The following is a 27353-nucleotide window of genomic DNA, read 5'->3' on the forward strand; positions in this document are numbered from 1 at the left end:
CCTTAAGGGGTTAACAGTACCCAAAAAATGTCACTAGATAGCAGTGCTGCTTAGCTTATAAATCTAAATGCAATGTGGTAAATATATATATATATATATATATATATATATATATATATATATATATGTATATGTATATGTATATGTATATGTATATGTATATGTATATATATATATATATATATGTGTATATATACACACACATACACATACACACACACATACTATATGGTAACTATTTCACTGCCTGTCAGGAATACTGGTACAGTTAATAATAAAAAGTGAATATAACGTAAAAAAAAAAAAAATTATTATATCTGGTGTGGGAAAAAAAAAACTACTTGTCCAAGGGACTAAAACGGAGCGCAATCTACTTGTCCCTCATGAAAATCCACTTGTCCTGGTAGACAAAATAATTTTAATCAAAATAGTATGGCTTTTTTCGCTATTCACCTTGTGGTCAAACTTACATTTGGTATTGGTATAATCAGGCCAACCTAAAGTATTAAAATAATGTGTATTTTTTTTCTTCTTAAAAAATAAATTCCTGACCCAAATAACATAACATCTTTATTTTTCCGTATACCGGGCTGTATAAGGGCTCAATTTTTGGGCCGTAATCTGCTGTATGTATTGGTACCATTTTGATATTGATTGTATTTTTTGAACACTTTTTACTTCATTTTTTCCTGGGATATGATGTTATAAACATAAAAAAAAACTCAATTCTGTGATAGTTTTTTTTTATTTTTATTTTTTTAAACGTTAACGCAATTGACCGTACGGGATATAAAATGTTATTTTTTAATAATTTGGACAATTATGCACGCGCCAATACCAAATATGGTTTATTTTTATTTTGTTTTCATATTTTTTTATATGGGAAAAGGGGGGTGATATGAACTTTTAATATGGAAGGGGTTAATGGGTGTTTTTTATTTTTTTTAACTTAAACTTTTTTTTTTTTTTTTATACACTTCATTAGGAGAAATCATTAGATTCCTCATACAGATCAATGCAGTTCTATTGAACTCCATTGATCTGTGTTCATTTGGTTGGACCTGCTCAAGGCAGGCTCAATCAAATGCAGATCTATGGAGGCAGCCATGAATGCAGAGGTAAGCCCTCCAGCTTCTGGCCGGCTTATTACATGACAGCCTATCACCGGCCGAGGCGGGACATCGTTGACGTTCCCATCACCAGGAAGCAGCAAGAGCAGCGGAGGGACCGTGAGGCCGGTTCCGGAACAACAGGGGAACGTAGGAAGAAGGTGAGTTAAAGTTTGTTTCTGAAGCCCGGGTTCAGGATAGTACAGTACAGCACAACAGCTGATTATTTGGAGGGGAGAGAAGTGCCCACGGATCACATATGATTAGTCCTCCCCCCCCCCCCCCCCCCGATGTGGGGGACAGCGCAGCGTTGGGCTGATAAACCGGCGGGGGGACGACGACTAAGAACAAAAGGAAAAGCGCTCCTAGTGTGACAACGTAACACATACGGTGTGAAAGATCGAAAGCGATTATGCTGACAGAGTGGAGTTGTACTGCAACCAAGTACAACTATGGTGTAAGCAGCCGCTCCTGGCAACACAGGTGAAGCACTCAGACGGATCCATCCAAGGACAGGGATGTGGAAATCCTATAGCCCGACGCCCGGAACAAGTAGTTTTGGGCGCCGGGCAGGTGAATTGTTTATAGATTTAGCCCTGTATCGGGCTAGCAGGGACAGACAGACTTCCCCCTTATTTTTCTTTAATGCCGGTGTGAGGCGCAGGAGCCGATACAAGTCTACACCTCACACCGGCACTCAGAGTGTATGGAGGGGGCGGCGGCCTCCAGCTGACTGCAGAGCCCCCTTATCTCCCCTCCCGGAGGATGGAGGACACAGCTCAGAAGACACAGCAGGGTGAGAGAGAGGATGTAGACAGCTCCGTGCACAGCTCCATCCCCCGCACTCAGCTCTACCCCTCCCCCTCGCTCTGTCTAAACAGGACCTAATCCACCACGGGGAGGTTGCTTGTCTGCACGGGGAAAACACAGAGCGGGGGGGGGGGAGGGTGAGGACGGAAATCTCACCTCACACCGGCGGTGACTACAGCTCTGATGTCCACTCATGGCGGCTCAGGTGAGGAGACCGAGAATGCAGACGGCGGCAGGAAGGGTGGTTGTATATGTATGGTGTGAGTGGATGTGTGTATGTAATGTATGATGGGGGGGCAGCGGCAGGTGTATGTATGATGTGTACATATGTATGGTGTATATCAGTGTTTCCCAACCAGGGTGCCTCCAGCTGTTGAAAACTACAACTCCCAACATGCCCTGGGCATGCTGGGAGTTGTAGTTTTGCAACAGCTGGAGGCACCCTGGTTGGGAAACACTGGTGGATATGTATGGTGTGAGTGTATGTGTGTATGATGTCTGTGTGATGTGTATGTAATGTATGATGTGTATGTATTTGATGTATGATGGGCAGCGGCAGGTGTATGTATGATGTGTGCATATGTATGGTGTGAGTGTATGTGTATATGTAATGTATGATGTGGGGGGGGGGCAGTTACGGGGGTGTGTGTGTGTGTGTGTGTATGTATATGGGGGCAGTGGCTGGTGCATGTATGATATGTGTATGCATAAATGTTTTGTATAGGAGCGGACTGTCACGTTGGGCATTAGGGCAGTTGTGCCATCTAATTTTATTTATTTTTAGCGGCACCCGCACTGAACTCCCGGCATGTTACACAATAACCTTAACTGTCCTACTATACAGTGCAACATGCTGCAACACCCACACAACCATAGACTGTATCAGGGCATGCTGGGTGTTGTAGTTATCTAGTAACTAAATGCAACTTCCAGCATTTTCTGACACAAAATGCACCATATAAACTGGAGAAACAGAACACACCCCCAGTAACACATAAGTCCCTATTGAGACTGAAAAATAGTGATTAAAATATTTTAAAAAGTGCGTATATATGTGAATAAGCCCCTTTCCTAATAAGTTTCCAATTTTCTTTAAATAAAAATAATGTACAAAAATAAACATAAGTGGTATCTCTACATGTGGAAATGTCCAGACTATTAAAATATGATGTTAATTAAACCATACGGTGAACGGTGTAAATGTAAATAAGAGTCCAGAATTGCTCATTTTTGGGCACTTCATATGAGAAATTTTTTATAAGGTGATCAAAAAGTTACATGTAGACTTTTCTGGACTTACCTCGGGTGTAAGAGGAGATACAGCTCTCCCGCCTCTAATATCCTGGCATACTGCGATCACCTATTAACCCATTAGATCACCGCTGTCAGCAGTGTCTAAAGGATCTTATATCCATCCCTGGTGGTCTAGTGGGGGGGGATCAGACTATTTTGGTTGAAATTATTTCATCAACCAGGACAAGTGGATTTTCTTGAGGGACAAGTAGATTGTGTTCCGCTTTAGTCCCTTGGACAAGTAGTTTTTTTTTTAATTGCCACACCCCTGCAAGGAATAGCACAGGATAGAGCAGGCGCACATAACTCCAAAGGTAAAAAATGTTTAACTTACCCGGCATGCAACGCGTTTCGCTGGATGACCAACTTCATCAGGCATCAGCACAACGGCTGATAATTATTTGGGGGGGGGAGAGAAGTGCTCACGGGTCACATATGATTAGCGGGGGGGGGGGGGGGGGGAGGAGTGCCCACTAGGGATCGACCGATAACTTTTTTTAGGGCCGATACCGATAATCGGTGGAGGTTAGGGCCGATAGCCGATAACTTATACTGATATTCCGGTATAAGTTATCGGATATTTATCCCCCCGCGACACCGCTGCAGATCATTGATTTAAAGCGGGTGCTTAAAATCAATGCACTGCAGTGGCTTTTGCGGTGCCATAGACCGCCGCCGCCACCACCCGCTTCTCCCCCCCCTACCTGTCAGGGTGGTCCGGGCCATCCTTCCTTCCTGTAGTGTCCGGCGGCATTCCGGGTGGAGGGTGAACCGGTCCGGGCTGTCCTTCTTCTCTGGGGGTCATCTTCTCCACTCCGGGCAGGCTCCGGCCTAGTAACGCAGCATAGACGCCGCTGCGCAGTGATGCCCGTGCTCAGCGACGCACCTGACGTCACGGCGTAGCAGCGTCTGTGCAGCGTACTAGGCCGGAGCCTGCCCGGAGTGGAGAAGATGACCACCGGAGAAGGACAGCCCAGACCGGTTCACCCTCCACCCGGAATGCCGCCGGACACTACAGGAAGGATGGATGGCCCGAACCACCGCCATTACGGGTAAGTTAAATTTTTTTAATTGACTCGGAGGGTGGGGGAGGGGCCCGTACGGTATAGCGGTATGGGCAAAAATCCATACCGGTATACCGCCCAGCACTACGGTGGGGGGTGCGGTGGGTCGGGGGGGGCGGACGCGGGGCGGGGCATTATCGGCTTTTCGGCAAGGTAATTGCCGATACCGATAATGCCCCAAATCTTGATTATCGGCCATACCGATAATCGGTCGATCCCTAGTGCCCACAGGTCACATGATGATGGGGGGGGGGGGGTATTGTATTTTCTCATATACAATCCATAGAATCCCATAAACACATTGGACAAATTAAAAACTGTGGTGGCGGAACACAAGATACGATGAAACAAATGGTAAATCTACATACAATTATCAGGGATGTGGAAATTGTATCGTCCGACGCCTGGGACATGCAGTGCCGGGCAGGTGAATTCTTCAGGCATTTAGCCCTGCTTCGGGCAAGCAGGGTTAAATGCCTGAGAAATTCACATATAATGGGGCAATCATTCTCACCCCGTCACTCATCGCGCACACCTCTGTCAGGACTGATATGGTGCAGCAACATAACTGCCAACCCCTTGAGCCCGCTGGAGTGCACATGAGGACTGAGGACAGGTAAAAGCCAGGGGAGGGAGTTTGGTGAATCAGTGAATGATGTGACAAAGGAGGGGAGCGTGTAATATATAATGGCACAGGGGGTGGGGCTGAAATATAATGGCACAGGGGGTGGGGCTGAAATATAATGGCACGGGTGGGGCTGAAATATAATGGCACGGGGGGGGCTGAAATATAATGGCACGGGGGGGGGCTGAAATATAATGGCACGGGGGGGGCTGAAATATAATGGCACGGGGGGGGAGCTGAAATATAATGGCACGGGGGGGGCTGAAATATAAAGGCACGGGGGGGTGGCTGAAATATAATGGCACAGGGGGAGGAGAGGCTGAAATATAATGGCACAGGGAGAATCGGAGAAGGGGGGAAAATAAAGGCACAGGGGAATGATATGACACAGGGTGTGATAAAGGGGGGGGAATGAACTGGCACAGAATGGTAGCGGCTTTTCTAATGCTGATACTGGCACTACGTTATGCATTGTCGACTCGCAACGTGATGCATGCAAGTGGCAGTGTATCAAGGAGTGTGTCACCAAACTATGTAATGGTGTCACCGTGAAAAGTTTGGAAAGCTGTGACTACATACCTGATGGGTATCATATCTATCTGGGGCCTGTCCACCTTCTGGGGGAGGCTCTACCTAATGGGGCTCATTTCTATCTGGGGCTCTGTCTGGGGAGCCCTACCTTTTTACCAACTGGGGGGACATATATATTTACATACTAGGGGAGCCCTTCATGCCTGCCTATGTGATGAGGGGACGTACCTACCTACCTGATAAAGGGACATTTCTACGTGAAAGGGGGGACTACCTATTTAATGGGGCAGACTTATCAGGGGCTCCATCCACCTAATGGGGTGACATACTGGTCTGCCTATTAAGTTTCTATTAATAAAGGCCTTATTTACAGACTAATCTATGTCCCGGGAAAAGTGCTTCGTCATAAGGGACAAGTAGATTGTGTTCCGTTTTAGTCCCTTGGACAAGTAGTTTTTTTTATTTTATTTTTTTATTTCCACACCCCTGCATAGCGTGCTTATAGTATGCGGGCTGATCAACATACTATAAACAGGTATGTTGTCAGGCAAAGCCAGAAGTGCATCCAACACAAAATTGTATTGAGCGTTACATGTTTTTATTTATTTATTTATTTTTATTCCCCATCATGCACATTCACCATCACTAGTCCTACAGTGCAATCTGTTTCATTACTATAATTCTGTCATGTGATCACCATCCGGACGCACAGAAACTTAATGTTTAATGTTTCAGAAATCTGTTACATGCACCTATCCACCTATCACACTCTGATACTTATCACCTATCCTGTGGATTGCTGCCTGTTCACCTGTACATCATGTTAAAAGCTCCACTCAACCAATCACTGACCACAGCAGTTTCCCGCCTCAGCTAGTGCTACAGGTGGTCCAATGAGTTAAAATTTATAATTTGTACAATTTTGAAAATTGCAGTAAACACAGAACCAAAACAGCAAAATTGCAATATATAAATATACCCTGAAGACTTCAAAAAAATTTTATAATACAGTTGTGATCTCTTTTGACTTACTTGGTTAATACGAGCCTCTCTACCATTTTGTCATTAAAGCAACATTTATCTCAATAAAAACAAATTATAATTTAAATAAAAAACTGCACATAATGTGAACTAACCCCAACCCACTTATGAGTCTCCGCAGTTTAGTCTTCTGGAGTCTAGCCAGGTAATGAGAGGACCCCGTGAACTTACTTGGGAAACTGCATTGATGAACCCCTCTCTTCCCCCTACGCACTAGCGTACCGTACGCACTCCCACCCCCCCCCACCCCCCCAAATAAATAAATAAATACATTCATGGGAGGTGTAGGCAGGATTAGAAAATCATTTCATAGTGGAAATAAAAATCATCATTGCTTAAACATGTAAGTACGAGGCATACAAAAGAACTACCACAATATTCTTATAGCCTATGCTGCTCCATGAAAGGAAAAAATCCTGGCGTACTACTTTAAGCAATATTAAATAACAATAGCCATCAGTATGAGAAAACGCTACTAACTGGGTGACAATACATGGCTACAGCATGCAACTAACCCAAAAACGCACCCCAATTAAAAAAAAATTGCTACAAAAAGGCATTGTAGGTAGTTTTATATTTCTTTGTAGACTTATAGCAAACATCTGGCTGTGGCTCAAAGAACTGCATTAAAAATTGTGGTGTGTGAAACCAGCCTAAGTTAAATCAGGTATTCCCTTTTTAACGCATCCGTCCCAGCTGAAAAATGTTGTACTAGTTGTCCTTATGTGGAATGTTTTCTACAGATCATGGTTGATTGCTTGACCATACAGTTCTTCATGGCCTAATGGCACCACTGATATTACTGACTGTGCCATTGATTCCCTCGGCTCCTCTACCCTTCCTACTTGCAAATTGAGACTACTTTTTTTAGGGCTACTTTGTATTTATTGACAACTTAGTTTGAATGTTTTAACCCGTCATTGTCAGTCAATTAACAACATTTCGCTTTGAAGAATAAAGTGACTTTAATGAAGCTTGATCTTTTTTTCTCTCTAATCATGTTGACATCGTTTTTGTGTGTTGTTTCAGTGATGATCACGTCAAGTTCTTCTGCTTTCAAGTTCTGGAACACCAAATCAAGTTCAAGTTTGTACCATTTTAATGTGTTTCAGAAATTGTCCCACAAATATCCAAGTTTTTAGACCTCCTTCCCCCGCTTCAGTTACCTTTTTTTATTTCCCAAAAAAAAGCCTTAAAACCGACAACACTGCTTCATATAGAGCGTGCTGTATTTTGGAAAGAATGTGATTTGTGGCAAAAAAATGGCAATAAAAAAAATAAAAACAAAGAAAAATCCATTGTGTGGAGAGATATTCAGATTATCCTTTTACTCCAGTGGAGTTCTCCATTACATTTTTCTTACTATGATCATTATGTAGGATATAAAAAAATAAAATTACCTCACCTCAAGCGATCCTGCGGTGCCTCCTATGTCCTGCTTCGGTCTTGTGCAACGGTCGTCTTCCTGAAGCTGTAGTTTAATTGTTGGCTATGGAAACACCCAGTCCCAAGTTGTCATACATTGGGCCCGGGTGCTTCTGTAGATGAGTTACGCTGGAGCTTCAGTAAGACTATTAGTAGCAGAACACGGGAGGCAACACAGGAGCACTGGAGGTAAGTAGATGTTTGTGTTTTTGTTTTATCCCACACAATGGCCATAGTTAGAAGAAAAAAACTGTCCTGCCGGAGTTCTACTTTAAAGTGGTTTTCCCAACATGCTAAGTTATACTTTATTCAAAGGATACCGGATAACTATCTGATCGTGGGGGATCCAACTTCTGGGACCGCCATGATGAGCTGCCAGAGGTAGCAGTCAGATCCCCATGATCAGATAGATTACCCTTAACCTGTGGATAAAGGATAACTTTTTGAGCAACCAACACCTGTTCAACCTGCACTAAACCCAATACACTGGGTTATAGTACAGGTGAACGAAAGTAAATGTCACTTAAAGGGCTACTCCACCGGAAAACATTTTTTTTTTTGTGTTTTTATTTTTTTTATTCAACGTGCCAGAAAATTAAACAGATTTGGAAATGATTTGGAAACCACACATTTTTTATTTATTTTAAGAGATCTTGCAAATTATCTTATGAGAAGATCTTTTTTCTACAGTTTCTGCCACAGTGACGGTGGAGCCAGCTGACTTGCTTTTGTCTGGCAATGGGAAGGGGGTTTTCCTTTTTTATAGATTTTTTTTGTTAAATCTGATTTAGGCTACATTCACATGTACAGGTTCTGCTGCAGATTTGATGCCATGTTTTATCATTTAACTAGAAGAGTACCCGGCATTGCCCAGTCTTTCTTCCTAAACTTTATGGGAGAGAAAAAGCAGAGGAAAGAGAAAAATAGACTTGTATGAACAACACAACTTCAGCAGATGATAATTATTGGAAGGATTAAGATTTTTTTAATAGAAGTAATTTACAAATCTATTTAACTTTCTGGAGGCAGTTGATATGAGAAAACAATTTTTTTTTTCCTCGATTACCCTTTTAAGACAAAAATGCTGACCCTTGGAAATGGGGATGAGTTGGGGTTTATTTCGATTTTATATATTTTAAGTTGTCATAAGTTACATGTACAAAGTTTCAGCAAAATATTTCCAGCCGTCTGGTAGTGATGCTGGAACAAACATACATACGTTGAGTTCTATATGTACAGTAAAGATTACGTTGTGGTCTATCAGCAGCAGATTCTGTACTTGTGAATGTTTCCTTTAAAGGGGTTTCATGAATCTTTTTAATTAATGGCCTATCCTTAAAGGGGTACTCTTGAGGGAAAAAAATGTCAAATTATCTGGTGCCAGAAAGTTACACAAATTTGTAATTTACTTAAATCCTTCCAGTACTTATAAGCTGGTGTATGCTCTAGAAAACGTTTTTATATAGTTCTTTCCAGTCTAACAACAATGCTCCCTGCTGCCACCTCAGCCAGTTTTAGGAATGGTCTAGAGCAGGAGAGGTTTGCTATAAAGATTTGCTTTGGACAGTTCCTGATATGGACAGAGGTGACAGCAGAGTTCTGGAAAGAACTTTAAAACTTTAGCATACAGCAGCTAATAAGTATAGGAAGGCTTAACATTTTTAAATAGAAGTCATTTATAAATCTGTTTAACTTTCTGGCAGAAATTGATGGGAGCTGAGCTAAAATAACCAGGCACAGCAACAACGCAATGTATGGAGCCAATGCTCCACCATCTGCGTTCCACTAGGCTCCTGAAAACCTCGCCCGTGCCAGTTACAGCCATATGTGCATATATAGCAAAACTAAGATTGCGGGCGAACGGCTGGACGGATCTGGGCAAGGTAGGGATCATATGAATCCGCATCGCCCGCACTAGCCGTCAGTACCTGTGGTTAGTGTGGGAGTGAACATGTGACAGTTTTCTTTTTTGTTAAATCTGATTTAAGCTACATTCACATGTACACGTTCTGCTGCAGATTTGATGCCGTGTTTTATCATTTAACTAGCAGAGTACCTGGCATTGCCGCAGCAGGGGTCCCCGGGTGTTGGACCCCCAGTCAGATTTTTATGGTCTATGCTGAGGGTAGGCCATTTTTAAAAAGTTCCAAAAAAAATGTTTAAATGGTGTAACTGGTGAATAATCTTCATGATACTAAAATGGAAATTATGTAATTCTTTTTTTTAGGTATGCTGAGTTGACAGCACACCAGCAACAACTAATAAGGGAAACGCTAATCACTTGGCTTCAAGCTCAGGTATATATTAATGTAAGCCCTTTATCTGGTATAGATGTTAATTTAGTAAATTCATATCAAACATTAAACAGTAGCATCTTGTACAAGATTATTGCTGTGGTTTTTACCTGGAGCACACCATAGTAAATTAGGTTACATTTAGAGTACAGTGGTCCCTCAACATACGATGGTAATTCGTTCCAAATGAACCATCATATGTTGAGGGATCTGTGCATTGTTAAATATAGGAAGGTATACTCACCTGTCCCCGCCGCTCCGGACCATCACCACTGCCCTGGATGTCGCTGTCCATCGCTGTCGCAGCATCCCCGTGGTGTCTCCGCTTCCCGGGATCGTCGTTCCTTATCGCCGTCATCAAGTTGCTACGCACGCCGCTCCTATTGGATGACAAGACGGCATGCACGGCGACGTGATGACTGCGATGCAGGGGATCCCGAAGAGGATGGTCTGGAGCGCCGGGGACAGGTAAGAGACCATCACCGGAGAACACAGGGCACCGTAAACAGCTATCAGGTGGCAGCTGAAGCAGGCTGCGCTGCCGAATAGCCGTTTATGCGATGGCCCGACATACAAATGAATCGTATGTTGATGCTGCCTTCAACATGCGATGGCCTCTGAGAGGCCGTCATATGTTGAAATTATTGTATGTCGGTGCCATCATAGGTCGGGGGGTCACTGTATTTTGGATGAAAACCTTTTAAAGGCTATGGACCTCTTTGTACTTCTTTTTCCTGAATGCAAAATTTAAGTGCAACTGTCACCTCTGTACAACATGCCTCTTTCCCCCACCTCACAGCGCCCATGTCATAGCGAGTCAGGCCCGGCCTCTAACAGCCGGGACCCGTGGCTAAAAGCGTGCGGCACTGATCGTGGTGGAGAGCGCTATTAACCCTTTAGACGCGGCGTTCAAAGTTTATCGCCGTGTCTAAAGTGAAAGTAAACTACTCCCGGCTAGCTCAGGGGGCTGTTCAGGACTGCCGAGGTGAAACCCCTACCTTCCTCCTGCGTTGCCGATTGACTGCTCAGTGCCTGAAATCCAGGGATGAGCAGTCAAGCAGCAGAATCATTGATCAATGTTATCCTACGAGATGTTATCCATATGCGGAAAAACAAAAAAGTTATAGGGGTCAGAAAATGGCATTTTTAATGTATACATTTTCCTGCATGTAGTTATGATTTTTCCCCGAATTGTGACAAAATCAACATAAGTAGGGTATCATTTTAATCGTATGGACCTACAGAATAAAGAGAAGTTTGATGCAGTACAATGTTAGAAACAATTTGGTGCATTTTCTTACCTTTCACCTAGTATATATTGCTTTTTGAAACAACCCTGTTTTGTTTGTAAACTATCGCTTTTAATAAAATGTAGACCATGTTTTTTCTTTTTTTTTCTTTTTTTTTTGTTTCAATTCCTATTTTTCTCTATTGCAGATGCTTAATGCTCAACCAGAAAAAACCTTTATCCGTAACAAAGCTGCACAAGTATTTGCTATAATCTTTGTCAGAGACTATCTGACAGCATGGCCTAAGTTTTTCTTTGACGTTTTGTCCGTTGTGGGTCTCAACCCCCGAGGCGTTGACTTGTATCTCAGAATTCTAATGGCTGTTGACGCAGAGGTAGTTGATCGGGATATAATTCATACACCAGAGGTAAAAAAAAAAAACATTGCATATTTACCTGTCTAAAAGGAATGAGACTTTTTATTTTTATTTTTTCTTCGCTCTTGTCTTTGGGGGACACAGAAGACTGTAAGTATAAGCCACTGCCACTAGGAGGCCACACATAGCAATGAAAGTGTTGCCTCCATATCTGCAAGAGAGGTATAGCCTGTACTGAAGCAGCTTATTAGTTTTAGCTTAGTGTCAGTAGAAGCAGCCCAGACGCACCAGCTCTTTCTGCAAATTTCTTTTTTTTTTTTTTTTTCTCTTTAAAGCTCAACTTTTGAGACATACTGTATCACCTAACACTTATATGTGAAATGTGTTTAGAACAGTAATCCAAAATTACCTTTGCCTTTTAGAGCTGGTATGATTATCCCAAAAAACGCTTTTTTCTCTATCGGCTCCATTGGGGGACACAGACCATGGGTGTTCCTGTCACTAGGAGGCTTGACACTATGGCAACAAGAAAAGTCTGCTCCTCCCAGCAGAGTATACCCGCCCACAGGCACCTGAGGTAATCAGTTTTAGCTTAGTGTCTTAAGGAGGGGGACATGGTCTGGAGTTCTCTCCAGACCAGGTCTTATGTTTTATTTCCCTAGATTTAGGGATGTTAGTTTTTTATTCCGTTTTCTTTCCTGTTTTCAGGTGGGGACTCAGGAAATTCCCTTCTGGGCGGAACTCAGGTTTCCAGCCATCTCAGCACTCTTCATGCCGGGCGTCTCTGGGATGTGGTCTTTCTCAGCCGGTCCTCAGCCGTCCATGGTGAGTGGTCCCTACATCCGGAGGTGTTTGCAGTGATCTGCAACCTCTGGGGCGCTCCAGGCGTGGACACCTCCACGTCCCACCACAACCAAGCGTTCCTCTCTCTTGGTCGGGCTTTGCCCTACCTTATCTGTTTATTGGTCGGGCTTTGACCTACCTTATCTGTTTTCTCCCTTTCCTCTCTTTTCGGGGGCCTGAGGAAACTCACAGCAGAGGGAGTTTCCACCATTCTCGTGGCCCAGACTGGCCCCGGCGGGCGTGGTACGTCATCGTGGTCAGGCTCCTGAACTACTTACCGCTGCACCTTCCCTATCGTCCAGACCTCCTATATCAGGTCTTCTGTGCCACCCCTATTTGCAGTCTGTGCTTTTGACGGCGTGGCGGTTGAGACAGCGGTTCTGAGGACCCGCAGTTTCTCTTCCCAAGTGGTACGCACCATGCTGAGGGCTCACAAGCCTTCCTCTGCAAAGATTTACCACCATACCTGGCGGTCTTATTTCTGTTGGTGTGAAACTCAGCCTTTTTCTCCAGTCGTGGTTGGCTTTCAGCTCCCTTAGGGGTCAAAGGTTCGGCCGTTTCCATTCCTTTTTCAACGTTCTCTGGCGTTCAATTATCATGTCCGAACCTAGTCCAGGGAGTGGCACAAGCTGCTCCTCCTTATCAGTCCCCTTTTTTCCCTTGGGACTTGCACTTGGTCTTAGATGCCCTGCAAGGCCCCCCTTTTGAACCTCTCAGGGACATTTCTCTTCGCCTCCTTCCCCGGAAAGTGGAGTTCCTTATTGCTCTTCCCTCTGTTAGGAGGGTGTCAGAGCTGGCAGCACTCTCCTGCCGTTCTCCATTCCTGGTTGTATACCAGGACAAGTTGTTTTGTTTTCCGTCCAGGTCCGTCCTTCGTACCTGATATGGTTTTGGCTTTTTCATCTCAATGAGAACATCGTCCTACCGTCCTTTTGTCCGGCCCGTTCTCATCCCTGGAAGCGTTTGTTCCTCAACCTGTTGTGGTCGTTGGACAAGACAACCATTTTGGGAGCTTACCGCTGCAAGGGGAAGATCCCACCCTTCAGGGCTTTGGCTCATTCCACCCGTTTTTCGGGGCATCCTGGGCCCTCTGCTACGTGGCTTCGGCCTTGCAGTTCTGTAAGGCGTCCGCGTGGTCGTCTTTGCACTCTTTCTCCAGGTGCTACCAGATTCATACCTTCGCATCAGTTGATGCTACTCTGGGCTTTAAGATGTTGCAGACGGCGGTGGTCCACAGTACACCTGTCTGTTTCCTTACCCACCCAAGGGACGGCTTTGGTACGTCCCATGGTCTGTGTCCCCCAATGGAGCCGATAGAGAAATGGAGATTTTTTATGCTTACTGTAAAATCTTTCTCGAAGGATCCATTGTGGGACACAGCTCCCACCCTTTTTTCTGGTGTTGCTATTTCAGTTATCTGTCCGAAGGTGTGTTCAGTTGCCTTGTCTGATTGCTCGGACAGTTTGTTGTTTTCTCTTGACCTGTCAGTCTTCTCCTATTGCTCTGGGACTAAAACTGATTACCTCTGGTGCCTGTGGGCGGGTATACCCTGCTGGGAGGAGCCGAATTTTCTTGTTGCCATAGTGTCAAGCCTCCTAGTGACAGCAGCATACACCCATGGTCTGTGTCACCCAATGGATCCTTTGGGAAAGAGATTTTACGGTAAGCATAAAAAAAATCTCCTTTTTCTGTAGCCACTAGTAGAATAGACGTGGCCAGGGGTGCGCCCTGGGGGCATCCACCCCTGTTTTTTCTACTTCAGCACTGGGACCGCTGTGTGGTTGACACACAGGTCCTCAACGCATGTGCCCTTAATCACACAGTGGTCCCAGTGTTGCAGTAGAGGAGATAGGTGTGGCTTCCGTCTCCCTGTTTCCCCAACCTGAGCAGGGGTGAACGTTGTGTCCCTGGAGCTCCTATTTAGCCCATCAGTCCAAGGTTTACCCAGGTTTCAGCCTGTTCCCCAACAATAATTCCTCTCCCTGCAGAGAGGCCTGCAAGGTTCCAGCTGGTTTCCCACCAGTAATCCCCCTTCTTGGTAGGTTGGCACTCTGAGGGGGGTGATTCTGATGATCCCAACTGGGAGCTCCCCCCTTCCCTCCATTATGTTATGGGTTCCCTGGGCCACTGCCGTTTTCAACATCTTTATCACATTCCTTCGTTGATGGTGTCACGCTCTTGGTGACCGGTGGGCCTGAGAGGAGGTCAGTCTCTAACCCTGATCCCTCACACACTCCATTCCTAAGTGTTGCGATCAATGTGCGGAAGTCTCCAACTTTCAAGTCCAATCCAGCCTCTGGCTCCTTTGTGGCCTTACAGGCCATGTTTTTGCATATTTTTTTTTCTTTTCATTTCATTCTTCCTCCTAACCCTAGGATTTGCTTTCACTACTCATATACATATATTTATATACACAACTATTGTGACCATTTTCTTGAATCCTGCATCTTCATTGCTGGCTGATCCCAGGATATCAAACATTGGTTACTGTAACTTGCATTGCTACACAGGGATTATGTGCAAGCAGCCACAGTAACTGTCATTGAAAATTCCCTTTCCAGGTGATTGTCATTTCTGAGTTAATTTCATTGACTGATCATTTTGGTCATAGTTTTAGTCAACACTTTTTAAAATTGACTAAAAACTAAATAAAACTAAGTTATGATGACTAAAACTATAACTAAAATCTATCAACATTTTAGTCAACAGACTGAAACTAGACTAAAATGTCAGGTAAAGATTTGGTTGGGGGTCATGTTAATCTTTATCTGTATTCAATTTTCAGACTTTAATACCATAAGTAGTAGCAGGTTAATATCTATTTACTTCAGGAGTATATTATTAGTTTGCTTTATTTAAGCATTTATCAAAAAGTTGCATTAAACCTTAACTAAACCTGTTAAATTTTATTTGACTAAGTGCGCTATAGATTTAGTTGACTAAAGTGTTTACCACTACTTTAGAGTTGCTACATTTGCCAGCAAGTCTGTACAGGTAAGTATTGGGCTCTTGTGGCTTCTCCATTATCTCCAGGATAAAAACCAGGTACCAAAAGAGTGGCTCTTCCTGGCATCTTCACTACACACCATTAGACATCTGCCTCACAAGTATCTACACCCCACCCCTGGTTGTAGGTCATTGCATGCAACAGTGGATTAGCTGACCGGTTGTGAATTGTTGTTTCCTCCCCTGGGGACTTATTTAGGATGTGCCACAGTATTCATAGACCACTTCTCAGTTCCTATGCTTCCTGGCTGATGGTTTTTGTCACTTTTGAATGGTGGCGGGGCTTTCACTCTAGTGGTAGCATGAGACTGAGTCTACAATCCACACAAGTGGCTCGGGTAGTGCAGCTCATCCAGGATGGCACATCAATGCGAGCTGTGGCAAGAAGGCTTGCTGTGTCTGTCAAACGTAGTGTCTAGAGCATGGAGGCACTACCAGGAGACAGGCCAGTACATCAGGAGACGTGGAGGAAGGCCGTAGGAGGGCAACAACCCAGCAGCAGGACTGCTACCTCCGCCTTTGTGCAAGGAGAAGCAGGAGGAGCACTGCCAGAGCCCTGCAAAATGACTTCCAGCAGGCCACAAATGTGCATGTATCCACTCAAATGGTCAGAAACAAACTCCATGAAGGTGGTGGTATGAGGGCCCGACGTCCACAGGTGGGGGTTGTGCTTACAGCCCAACAGCGTTTGACATTTGGGATTTGCCAGAAAACGCCAAAATTGGCAAATTCGCCACTAGCACCCTGTGCTCTTCACGGATGAAAGCAGGTTCACACTGATCACATGTGACAGAACATTCTCCATGGCGTCTCCAGACTCTGACATCCATGTGCTTGCCAGAGGTAGCCTGACTGCCATTAGGTACCGAGATGAGATCCTCAGACTACTTGTGAGAGACCATATGCTGGTGCGGTTGGCCCTGGGTTCCTCCTAATGCAAGACAATGCTAGACCGCATGTGGCTGGAGTGTATCAGCAGTTCCTTCAAGAGGAAGGCATTGATGTTATGGACTGGCCCGCCCGTTCCCCAGACCTGAATCCAATTGAGCACATCTGGGACATCATGTCTCGCTCCATCCACCAACGCCACGTTGCACCACAGACTGTCCAGGAGCTTTAGTCCAGGTCTGGGAGGACATCCCTCAGGAGACCATCCCCCACCTCATCAGGAGCAGTCCCGGGCATTGTAAAGAGGTCATATGGGCACTTGGAGGTCCACACATACTACTGAGCCTCATGTTGACTTGTTTTAAGGACATTACATCAAAGTTGGATCAGCCTGTAGTGTGGTTTTCCACTTTGATTTTGAGTGTGACTCCATATCCAGACCTCCATGGGTTGATAAATTTGATTTCCATTGATAATTTTTGTGTGATTTTGTTGTCAGCGCATTCAACTATGTAAAGACGAAAGTATTTAATACGATTAGTTCATTCATTCAGTTCTAGGATGTGTTCTCTTAGTTACTGTATATTCGAAGTAAGAACGAAGCACTCACCAGATGCGTTGCGTTTTAAATTCTTCATGCTTTATTTCAAAGGTCTTCCGAAGATAGATGAAGTCGGACACGGGCAGTGCGGGAGAGCTGGAGGGTGGAGTGGCGTGGGGGGATGGGCATCCCCCCCACGCCACTCCACCCTCCAGCTCTCCCACACTGCCCGTGTCCGACTTGATCTATCTTCGGAAGACCTTTGAAATAAAGCCTGAAGAATTTAAACGCACCGCATCTGGTGAGGGCTTCGTTCTTATTTCGAATATACAGTATCTTTGCAACTATATTTTCCACGTGAGCACCCCAGAATTGTTGCATATCACTATTGGACACTGGGACACTGCATCAGACACTAATACCTATCCAGCGGGCTAATTGACAGGTGATAGAAGGCGGTGCCTAGGACTCTACATTTCTTCTTGATACAACATTTGTGTTATCTTAGTGTTCCCCTAATTTTTTTGAGCAGTGTACATTGTTGACTTCTCCAGTTGATCCTACTTCTTCTGTCCAAACTGATAAGCTCAGAGTTTGCACAAGGGGTATAGTCTGTGCAGAAGGAGCTTACACTTTTTCTTTGCTTAGTGTAGCCTCCTAGTGGTAGCAATCTGTATGAATGGTCTTCTGTGTCCCTCAATAAACTTGATGATAATAAGAATAAGGATTTTATGGGGAGTACTCACAAAATCTTTTATTATTATTATATTTGTTTGAAAAAGAATAAAATGTAAAGAAAAGTGTCCAACTAGTATAGATTTGTCTTATCACAACATGGTTGTTGTTAAGATGCATATATTGATTGGGAATTTATAATTTGCCTGCAATGTTTCTAAAAAAGGTCAGTACGTAAAAGAATACTTATATGTGGGGCACTTACTTTAGCATTCATTGTGATCGGTAAAGAAACAAAGTAAAAAAAATTATAGCAATTCTGCAACAAATTTACCAAAACGCCATCTGTAAACCCTTGATAAATTTCCCTCTAATAGTTATGCTTCTATTTTCTTAGGTAATCAATATTATTATATACTTTAGTATTTGTGTCTTTCGATATGTTATTCACATACAAAAATTCAACTTGACTTGCAGGAAGCTCGCAGGAATACATTACTAAAGGACACAATGCGTGAACGGTGTATCCCAAATTTGGTAGAATCATGGTACCAAATTTTACAGACTTATCAGCACACGAACTCTGAACTGACATGCCAGTGCCTTGAAGTGATTGGAGCCTATGTTTCCTGGATAGATCTAACATTGATTGCTAATGATAGGTATGATGATGTGTTTTATTGCTGTCATTCTTCATCCACACTGTAGAAATTAAATTGGCAGAATCCTTTTAAAAACATTGGGAATTCTGCTGATTGAAAAAGTGCAATTGCTCCTGCAAAATGGGCGTCCGCCCATGTTCATTCATTGGGTGGAATTCAGCATCAAAATTCCATAGAAGTCAACTTCTTCTTGCATCGAAAATCAGTTGTTCTGAATACCGTCGGGAATGTAATAAAACAGCCCAGTACTTTTTTAATGGCAGAACCATAATACCGCACAGAATTTCCACAAATGAATTGCTAAATTTCGCACGTCTCTGAAAAGAGCAGCAGATTTGGTTCAGAGTGGACAAGCTAAATTTCAGAAGTGTGGACAAGGCCCTATTGTTGTGTAGTATAAATGAGAGCAAACAAAATAAAAATGAGGATATCGGAACTGTTGCAAAAGAAAAGTGATTGATTGTTGTTGACAGCGAAAAGCCAGGCCATACAACATCCTCAGATCCTGGGAAATCTTAGCCCTACTTAGAACAGGAGGTTCCTTGCATTCAGCTAATAATGTTGATCTACCTAGCTGTAGGGCAAGAGGTAGCCAGTGAAAATAAAAATAGATACATACGTGATATCCATACACCAGACAGTGTGGTCTAGACCAGTGGTCTCAAACTGTGGCTCTCCAGATGTGGCAAAACTTCAACTCCCAGCATGCCCGGACAGCCGTTGGCTGTCCGAGCATGCTGGGAGTTAAGTTTTTCAACAATTGGAGGGCCACAGTTTGAGACCACCTGTCTAGATGATTGTACAATGTAGTGTCTTGTTTTTGTTTTCTAGTGCTTCATATGACTTTAGCATGAACCTGTCGTAAATTCTTCCTTTGCTGATCTTTCAGATTTATTAACATGCTGCTAGGTCACATGTCGGTTGAGGTTCTGCGTGAGGAAGCATGTGATTGCTTGTATGAAATTGTAAATAAGGGAATGGATCCAATTGATAAAACCAAATTGGTGGAGTCCTTATGTCAAGTGTTACAGTCTGCTGGATTCTTCAGCATTAATCAGGTTAGTGACATCCGTATCCTGTTTCTTCATGTATAGCAGTGACTAGTGAGGATTCTCTACACTGCATAGTTTAACTTTAAATATTTCAAAAACAAAAAACAATTGACTAATAGTTGACTATTCAGTGTGTTTTGCATCCTTGGCTCACATAAGGAACCAGTACATTTATTTGTTAGGAGGAAGATGTGGATTTTCTGGCTAGGTTCTCAAAGCTCGTCAATGGAATGGGCCAATCTCTGATTGTAAGCTGGACCAAGTTGGTGAAGTCTGGAGACATGAAGAGCGCTCAAGACACTCTGCAGTCTATAGAATCCAAAGTGCCTCTGATGTTGCAGTTGCTCATCCACGAAGATGACGATATTTCTTCCAATATCATTGGATTCTGTTACGAGTATTTGCACATATTGAAACAGGTATTTGATGGTCTTGCCATGCTGTTTTAGGAAACAATTTCCTTTGTTGTGTTTAAGCATGCTTAATGAACTAAGATACCATTTTTTTTCTATTTGTAGTTAGTGTTACTTTCTGACCAACAAAAGACTAATGTTGAGGTAAGGGTTCCTCAAGTTTTAAAACTTTGACTTTCTAATTTTTTTAGAATATTCTTTAAATAAAAGCTGCCTGTTAAAATTGACTTTATTTTTTTCTGCTTATAGTTAATTTTGATAAAAACATAATTATCAAGGTGTTTCCTTTTCTGTTTTCCATTGTAGGCAATAATGCTGGCGGTTATGAAGAAATTAACTTATGATGAAGAGTATAACTTTGACAATGAGGCAAGTGTTTCTTTAGATTAATTTGGAGAAATGTTGCAAGTAAAGACAAAGTAAACATTTGTAGAAAGAGCCTATTGTTTCTCTATTTAACCCCTTAAGGACCAGGCCATTTTACACCTTAAGGACCAGAGCGTTTTTTGCAGATCTGACCACTGTCACTTTAAACATTAATAACTCTGGAATGCTTTTACTTATCATTCTGATTCCGAGATTTTTTTTTGTGACCTATTCTACTTTAACATAGTGGTAAAATTTTATGGTAACTTGCATCCTTTCTTGGTGAAAAATCCCAAAATTTGATGAAAAAAAATGAAAATTTAGCATTTTTCTAACTTTGAAGCTCTCTGCTTGTAAGGAAAATGGATATTCAAAATTTTTTTTTTTTGGTTCACATATACAATATGTCTACTTTATGTTTGCATCATAAAATGGAGGTGTTTTTACATTTGGAAGACACCAGAGGGCTTCAAAGTTCAGCAGCAATTTTGACATTTTTCACAAAATTTTCAAACTCACTATTTTTCAGTGACCAGTTCAGTTTTGAAGTGGATTTGAAGGGTCTTCATCTTAGAAATGCCCCATAAATTATACCATTATAAAAACTGCACCCCCCAAAGTATTCAAAATGACATTCAGTAAGTGTTTTAACCCTTTAGGTGTTTCACAGGAATAGCAGCAAAGTGAAGGAGAAAATTCTAAATCTTCATTTTTTACACTCGCATGTTCTTGTAGACCCAATTTTTTTATTTTTGCAAGGGGTAAAAAGGAGAAAATTTTTACTTGTATTTGAAACCCAATTTCTCTCGAGTAAGGACATACCTCATATGTTTATGTTAATTGTTCGGCGGGCGCAGTAGAGGGCTCAGAAGGGAAGGAGCGACAAATTTTTGGGGGGCATGTCACCTTTAGGAAGCCCCTATGGTGCCAGGACAGCAAAAAAAAAAAAAAACACATGGCATACCATTTTGGAAACTAGACCCCTCGGGGAACATAACAAGGGGTAAAGTGAACCTTAATACCCCACAGGTGATTCACGACTTTTGCATATGTAAAAAAAAAATTTTTACCTAAAATGCTTGGTTTCCCAAAAATTTTACATTTTTAAAAAGGGTAATAGCAGAAAATACCCCCCAAAATTTGTTAGCCAATTTCTCCCGAGTACGGCGATACTGCATATGTGACCCTAAACTGTTGCCTTGAAATACGACAGGGCTCCAAAGCGTAAGAGCGCTATGCGCATTTGAGGCCTGAATTAGGGATTTGCATAGGGGTGGACATAGGGGTATTCTACGTCAGTGATTCCCAAACAGGGTGCCTCCAGCTGTTGTAAAACTCCCAGCATGCCTGGACAGTCAGTGGCTATCTGGCAATACTGGGAGTAGTTGTTTTGCAACAGCTGGAGGCTCCGTTTTGGAAACAGTGGCGTACCAGACGTTTTTCATTTTTATTGGGGAGAGGAGGGGGGCTGTGTAGGGGTATGTGTATATGTAGTGTTTTTTACTTTTTATTTTATTTTGTGGTAGTGTAGTGTTTTTAGGGTACAGTCACATGGGCAGGGGTTCACAGTAGTTTCTCGCTGGCAGTTTGAGCTGCGGCAGAAAATTTGCCGCAGCTTAAACTTGCAGCCGGATACTTACTGTAAACCTCCGCCCATGTGAGTGTACCCTGTACATTCACATTGGGGGGGGGAGCTGTAGTTTTGCAACAGCTGGAGGCACACTTTTTGTGAAATACAGAGTTTGGTAACAAACTCAGTGTTTTGCAACCAGTGTGCCTTCAGCTGTTGCAAAAGCTACAACCCCCAGCATGTACGGACAGCGGAAGGGCATGCTGGGACTTGTAGTTATGCAACAGCTGAAGACACACTGGTTTGCTACTTAACTCAGTGTTTCACAACCAGTGTGCCTTCAGCTGTTGCAAAACTACAACTCTCAGCAGTCACCGACTGCCAACGGGCATGCTGGGAGTCATAGTTATGCAACCAGCAGATGCACCACTACAACTCCCAGCATGCACTTTAGCTGATTGTGCAAGCTGGGAGTTGTAGTTATACAACAGCTGAAGGTACACTTTTCCATAGAAAAAATGTGCCTCCAGCTGTTGCAAAACTATAAGTCCCAGCATGCCCATAAGGGAATGCTGGGAGTTGTGGTGGTCTGCCTCCTGCTGTTGCAAAACTACAGCTCCCAGCATGCCCTTTTTGCATGCTGGGAGCTGTTGCTAAGCAACAGCAGGAGGCTGTCAATCACCTCCCAACTGCTGCTCCGCTGAAGGTCAGTCCCTCGCCGCCGCCGCTCCTGGGGCCCCGATACCAACATTGACGCCGGGAATCGGGGTCCCCAGCTCCCGGGGTCGTCTTCCCACACCCGTTCACGTCCTCCGGAAGAGGGGCGGAGCGGGTTGCGGGAGTGACACCTGCAGCAGGTGCCCTGATTGGTCGGCCAGTAAACCGGCTGAATCAGGGCGATCGTGAGGTGGCAGCAGTGCCACCTCACCCCTGCTGGCTATGACTGTTCGGGGCCTTCAGAGATGGCCCCGATCAGCCAGTAATTCCGGGTCACTGGAGACCCGATTGACCCGGAATCCGCCGCAGATCGCTGGGCTGAATTGTTCAGCAATCTGCGGCCATTGCCGACATGGGGGGAGGGGGTCATCATGACCCCCCCCTGGCCGATATGCCGCTATGCCTGCTGAACGATTTCAGCAGGCATCGGGCACCGGCTCCCCTCCGGATAGCGGCGGGGGGCCAGGAATGGACAGGACGTACTCAAACATCCTCGGTCCTTAAGGACTCGGAAACGGGGGTGTAGGAGTACGTCCATTGTCCTTAAGGGGTTAAAGGGAAAGTTACTGCTGTTCACCACACTAAACCCAATACACTGGGTTATAGTGCTGGTAAATAGGAGTAAATTGATGTATTCTATGACTTTGTCCCTTTGTTTCCAAGGGCCTCATTGCTAGAATGCTAGTTAGGTTTAGAGCGCAATGGAGATGGGAGCCGGCTTGCTGAGCTTCCCTGCATCCATACTGTTTGCTGCGCTTATTCTTCGCCCTCACACCGTAATGACTAGGACATGAGAGTGGAAAACAATAAATATGTATAAGATGGATGGGCATAATGTAGCATACAGGATGGAGGCAGAGAAGATTGGCAGACCGCCTCCCGCCTCCATTGTGCTGTAAGCCTAATTAACATTCTAGCAACGGTGGCTATTCTAGTATGGACGTGTGTGTGTGTAATATTTTCTTTTTTCTTCCCCCAAATCTTCTAAAAGCCATAACTTATTTTTCCAACTACATTTTAGATTGGCATTCTATTGCTAAAGGCTGCAATAGGTAGCAATAGATATACTACAAAGGCCTAGTACAGGCCTTGGACTGTATTGACAACCGACTTGTTCCTTTTTATTTCATTGCGCGGAGCAGATCAAACTTGTAGCACTCTCACGCAACTAAAAATCAAGCGGCTATATATCCCTAGCTTTATTCCATCACTTTTATTGTGTTGGACAGTGCTTACATAATTGCCTTGTACTTCAAACCACCATTTTATTCCTTCTCTCTTTAAAACTAGGGTGAAGATGAAGCAATGTTTGTGGAATACAGGAAACAGCTGAAACTATTACTTGATCGTCTTGCTCAAGTATCACCAGAGTTATTATTGGCTTCTGTCCGAAGAGTTTTTAATGGTACACTACTGTAAGTATGATGCCTAAATTTACCTCTTGAATAAGAAAATCAGTTCAGAAGAGTAATAGCTTAGATTTGTTACTGATGTACAGAAAAAGCTTAATGCATGTACTAAACTGCCCTAAACGGGCAATCCAACTACTCATCACCTGTCCACTAAATTGGTGATAAATATAAATTCATGGGGGTCCAACCGCTGGACCCCCACCCACTAGATGATAAAATGTGGAAGCCCTCACATGACCATAGAGGCATTACAATATTACATTCCTGCAGCTTTAGACCCTATGGGAGAGATGTAAACAGCTCGTTGTAATGCCCACATTCATACCCCAGCAATCTAACATTATAATCTAGGGATAGGGGATACGTTTGTTACTAAAATACTGACATTCAAACTTAAATTAGTTTTTTAGGTGCTTTTTTGTTTTTTCTTTCAATTCAGCCTTTCCCTGCAGATAGGCTTCAGTTTGGCTGGGAACTGTAATTTGGTTGATTCCGTATTCTGTTACACCATGTAGCATAAGGTTAGGAGTAGCACAAGAACCCTACCTGGGGAAATGTAATGTTACTGGTTCTGTATCAGGTCAGTTAACCAACATAGCAGAAGAGTAGAATCCAAGCAGCACAGTAACACCACCCAGTAACTGGTTATGTGGCTTGTACTGAGTTGTGTCTAGGACACTGTGTAGCAGGGCAATACAAAATGCATATCAAGTTAATTTCACAGGTAGAAGAGATCTAAGGCATAGGTACCACAATGTATTCTGCCTGAATTGAGGAAAATTACAAAGCATGTTGGGTAATAAATACTTTAACTCCTGAGGAAGGCAAATTTGGCTACTACCTTAATGTGAAGTTACACAAACATGGAAGAGACGGTGGTCTACCTGCACAATCCTTAGTAAGATGGCATGCAATGGGGGTGTCTGTCAGGAAAGTGTAATAAATAGTTGGCTGTAGTGAGGTGTGGCTAGGTGACTGGGAGAGGGGGGTTGAGGCTAGTGCTGGGTTTAGTAGGGAGAAAGTAGGAGGAGTAATGCCGGAAGACTTTAACACTAATGCCATAAGATGTTGGCCAAGTATAGAGGGACAGCATTGACAGGTAGACAAAGAGGTTTGGAAAGTAAGGGGGCGACCACTCTAGGCTGAAAAGAGGGGTGATCACAAAAGGCTTGGGAGAGCCAGTGGTAAGAGAGGACCCAGAGAAGAAGGAGAAATCTAAGTGGTCACTGGACCAGGGACAAGAAGGAATGCCATTTGGGGTGGGTATATGCTAGTCAGTACTGACCCTCATTGTCTTGTTCCTTTTGTTCTTCTGCTTTTTTATGCCTCACCTGCTCTGGACGGAACTTGGTAGGTTTGCAGGGGCGAATAGATACCTTGGACTGTTGAACTTGTGTAATGTTGCCAGCCAGTGGCGACTAAGGGTTAAAAGCCTGTCTATTACAGGCTGCGCCCTGGTTGTCTAGGGAGGGATCTGAGTGGTTCTATATGACCCACGGTATCTTGCATCCTTGAACATAGAAGACAAAAGAACCTTACTAGCTAAACACACTTAACCTGATAACTACCAAGGACGAGTATAGACGTTCTGTTTGGCAGCCGTTCCGGCACCAGGACGTCTATACTCGTCCTTGGTTCCCGTGGGTGCAGCACAGTGCACCCACTAGATCACGGCAGGGACTCGGCTGTAACACACAGCTGGGACCCTGCCGCATTGGCAGGAGCAAAGTAAACGTCGCTCCGGGCAGTTTAACCCGTACAGTCGCGATCGGAAGTGACCGTGGCTGTAAGTGTTATGACAGAGGGAGGGAGCGAGCTCCCTCTGTCACCCTTGCAGCACCCCCCAGCGCGATCGTGGGGTTCTGTGTGTAATCCCCGGCGGGTGGGGACCTGTCATAATGCCGGGACCGAAGTTTAACCCTTACAGCTGCGGTCGGAAGCGACCGCGAGCTGTAAGGAGTTTTGACAGAGGGAGGGGGCTCCCTCTGTCTCTCCTGTAGCACCCCGCAACGATCACGGTGTGCTGCTGCTTACCTGGGCAGCCGGGGGTCTTTACAAGGACCCCCAGGTCTGCCCTGGTTATTGCCTGACAGGACGTGCCTGAGGCACGTCCTGATATGCTGCCTGCAAGTGCAAAACTAGCAGGCAGCATATATCTGCAATTCTTTGGAATACGAAGTATTCCAAAGCATTCAAAAAAAGTGAAAAAAATTATCAAATAAATAAGTGTAAAAACATTAAGTATAAAAAAAAGTGTAAAAATTTTTTAAAAGAAATAAAATAAAAATACATTTATTAACTATAATGAAAAATAAAAATGTATAATGTGTAGAATCACAGGGCGCACATCCGCAGCATATTACATGCTGCAGATGCCTGCCAACAGTCACAATAATGAGCTCCCTGCTTCGGCTTGGTAGCTTTGTGTCCACGCTGCCGCCGGCAGTCATGAGCGGACACACTGAGCTACCCAGCCACAGCAGTGATGTCGCCCTTGTGACTGCTGGGGGGCATCCGCGGTGTGAAATATGCTGCGGATGCGCTCTGTGACCCTACACTGCGTCCCGTTCACACTGCGTTTCTGCAGCGTTAGAGGTATCCGTCAGCATCATGTCTAAAAAGGTGATGCTGACGTATACTGTAGCAGCTCCATTCATTTCTGAATGAGACTGCTACAATATACATTGGATCCCTTTTTTGACATGACAACGGACACCTATACTGCAGAAACGCAGTATGAATGGGGACTATTCAAAAGGGGCTCCTCTCCTTTGGGGTCCTACCACGCGGCCAAGGAACCAAATATGGCCTAATCGGGGGTATTTCCAAACAAGGGCCGAGCAGCTTAATAAAATATAGGGTGCATTTCTTGCAATATCAGAAGTGATGTACAAAAAATATGCCCCCCAAATGATGCATTTGTGAAAAATTGCAAATTTCTAATTTTTAACACTGACTTTGTAATAATTCCTGCCAAAAAACTATGGTGTTAAAATACTCACTGTACCCCCTAGTGAATACCTTGAGGGGTCTAGTTTTTAAAATTGGGTCTTTTGGGGGGGGGGGGGGTGTTCCTATGTTCTACTACCTTTTAATTTCTGCAAACCTTGCATAGCACATAAAAAAAAGATGTACTGTTCAAATTTTCAAAATGTTCAAAATTTCAAGTTAAATTGTTAGGCTTCTAACTAATTTAAAATGTTGATTAAAAACAAAAAATGTCAAAATAAAGTAGACATCTGAAAGTATTAGTTTCATAAACTATTTGGTCAGTAAGTATAAATATATGCAACCTATTAGTGTTAAAATAGCAAAAAATCGTAACTTTTTGTAAAAATTTCATGATTTTTTACATTGTAAAAAAAAACTACAAATGATATCGGCTTACTTTTACTATGTACATGAAGGACA

The 27353-nt window shown here is 43.7% G+C and overlaps 1 protein-coding gene across 2 annotated transcripts in view; it reads left to right on the top strand.

Annotated features, from left to right (window-relative positions):
* The window catches only part of XPOT (exportin for tRNA), an 81078-nt gene that overhangs the window by 25495 nt on the left and 28230 nt on the right, over window positions 1-27353 (top strand). Inside the window, exons 4-12 of one of the 2 annotated variants that reach the window (XM_056574277.1) lie at window positions 7503-7559; window positions 10126-10207; window positions 11630-11848; window positions 18228-18412; window positions 19302-19470; window positions 19647-19883; window positions 19983-20021; window positions 20184-20246; window positions 23821-23945. In XM_056574277.1, coding sequence (XP_056430252.1) covers window positions 7503-7559; window positions 10126-10207; window positions 11630-11848; window positions 18228-18412; window positions 19302-19470; window positions 19647-19883; window positions 19983-20021; window positions 20184-20246; window positions 23821-23945 — 1176 coding nt within the window. The remainder of the gene's footprint in view (window positions 1-7502; window positions 7560-10125; window positions 10208-11629; window positions 11849-18227; window positions 18413-19301; window positions 19471-19646; window positions 19884-19982; window positions 20022-20183; window positions 20247-23820; window positions 23946-27353) is intronic. The other variant, XM_056574278.1, reaches the window with a different exon arrangement.

This window comes from Hyla sarda, chromosome 4 (genome assembly GCF_029499605.1).
Source record: "Hyla sarda isolate aHylSar1 chromosome 4, aHylSar1.hap1, whole genome shotgun sequence".
Taxonomy (NCBI): Eukaryota; Metazoa; Chordata; class Amphibia; order Anura; family Hylidae; genus Hyla; species Hyla sarda.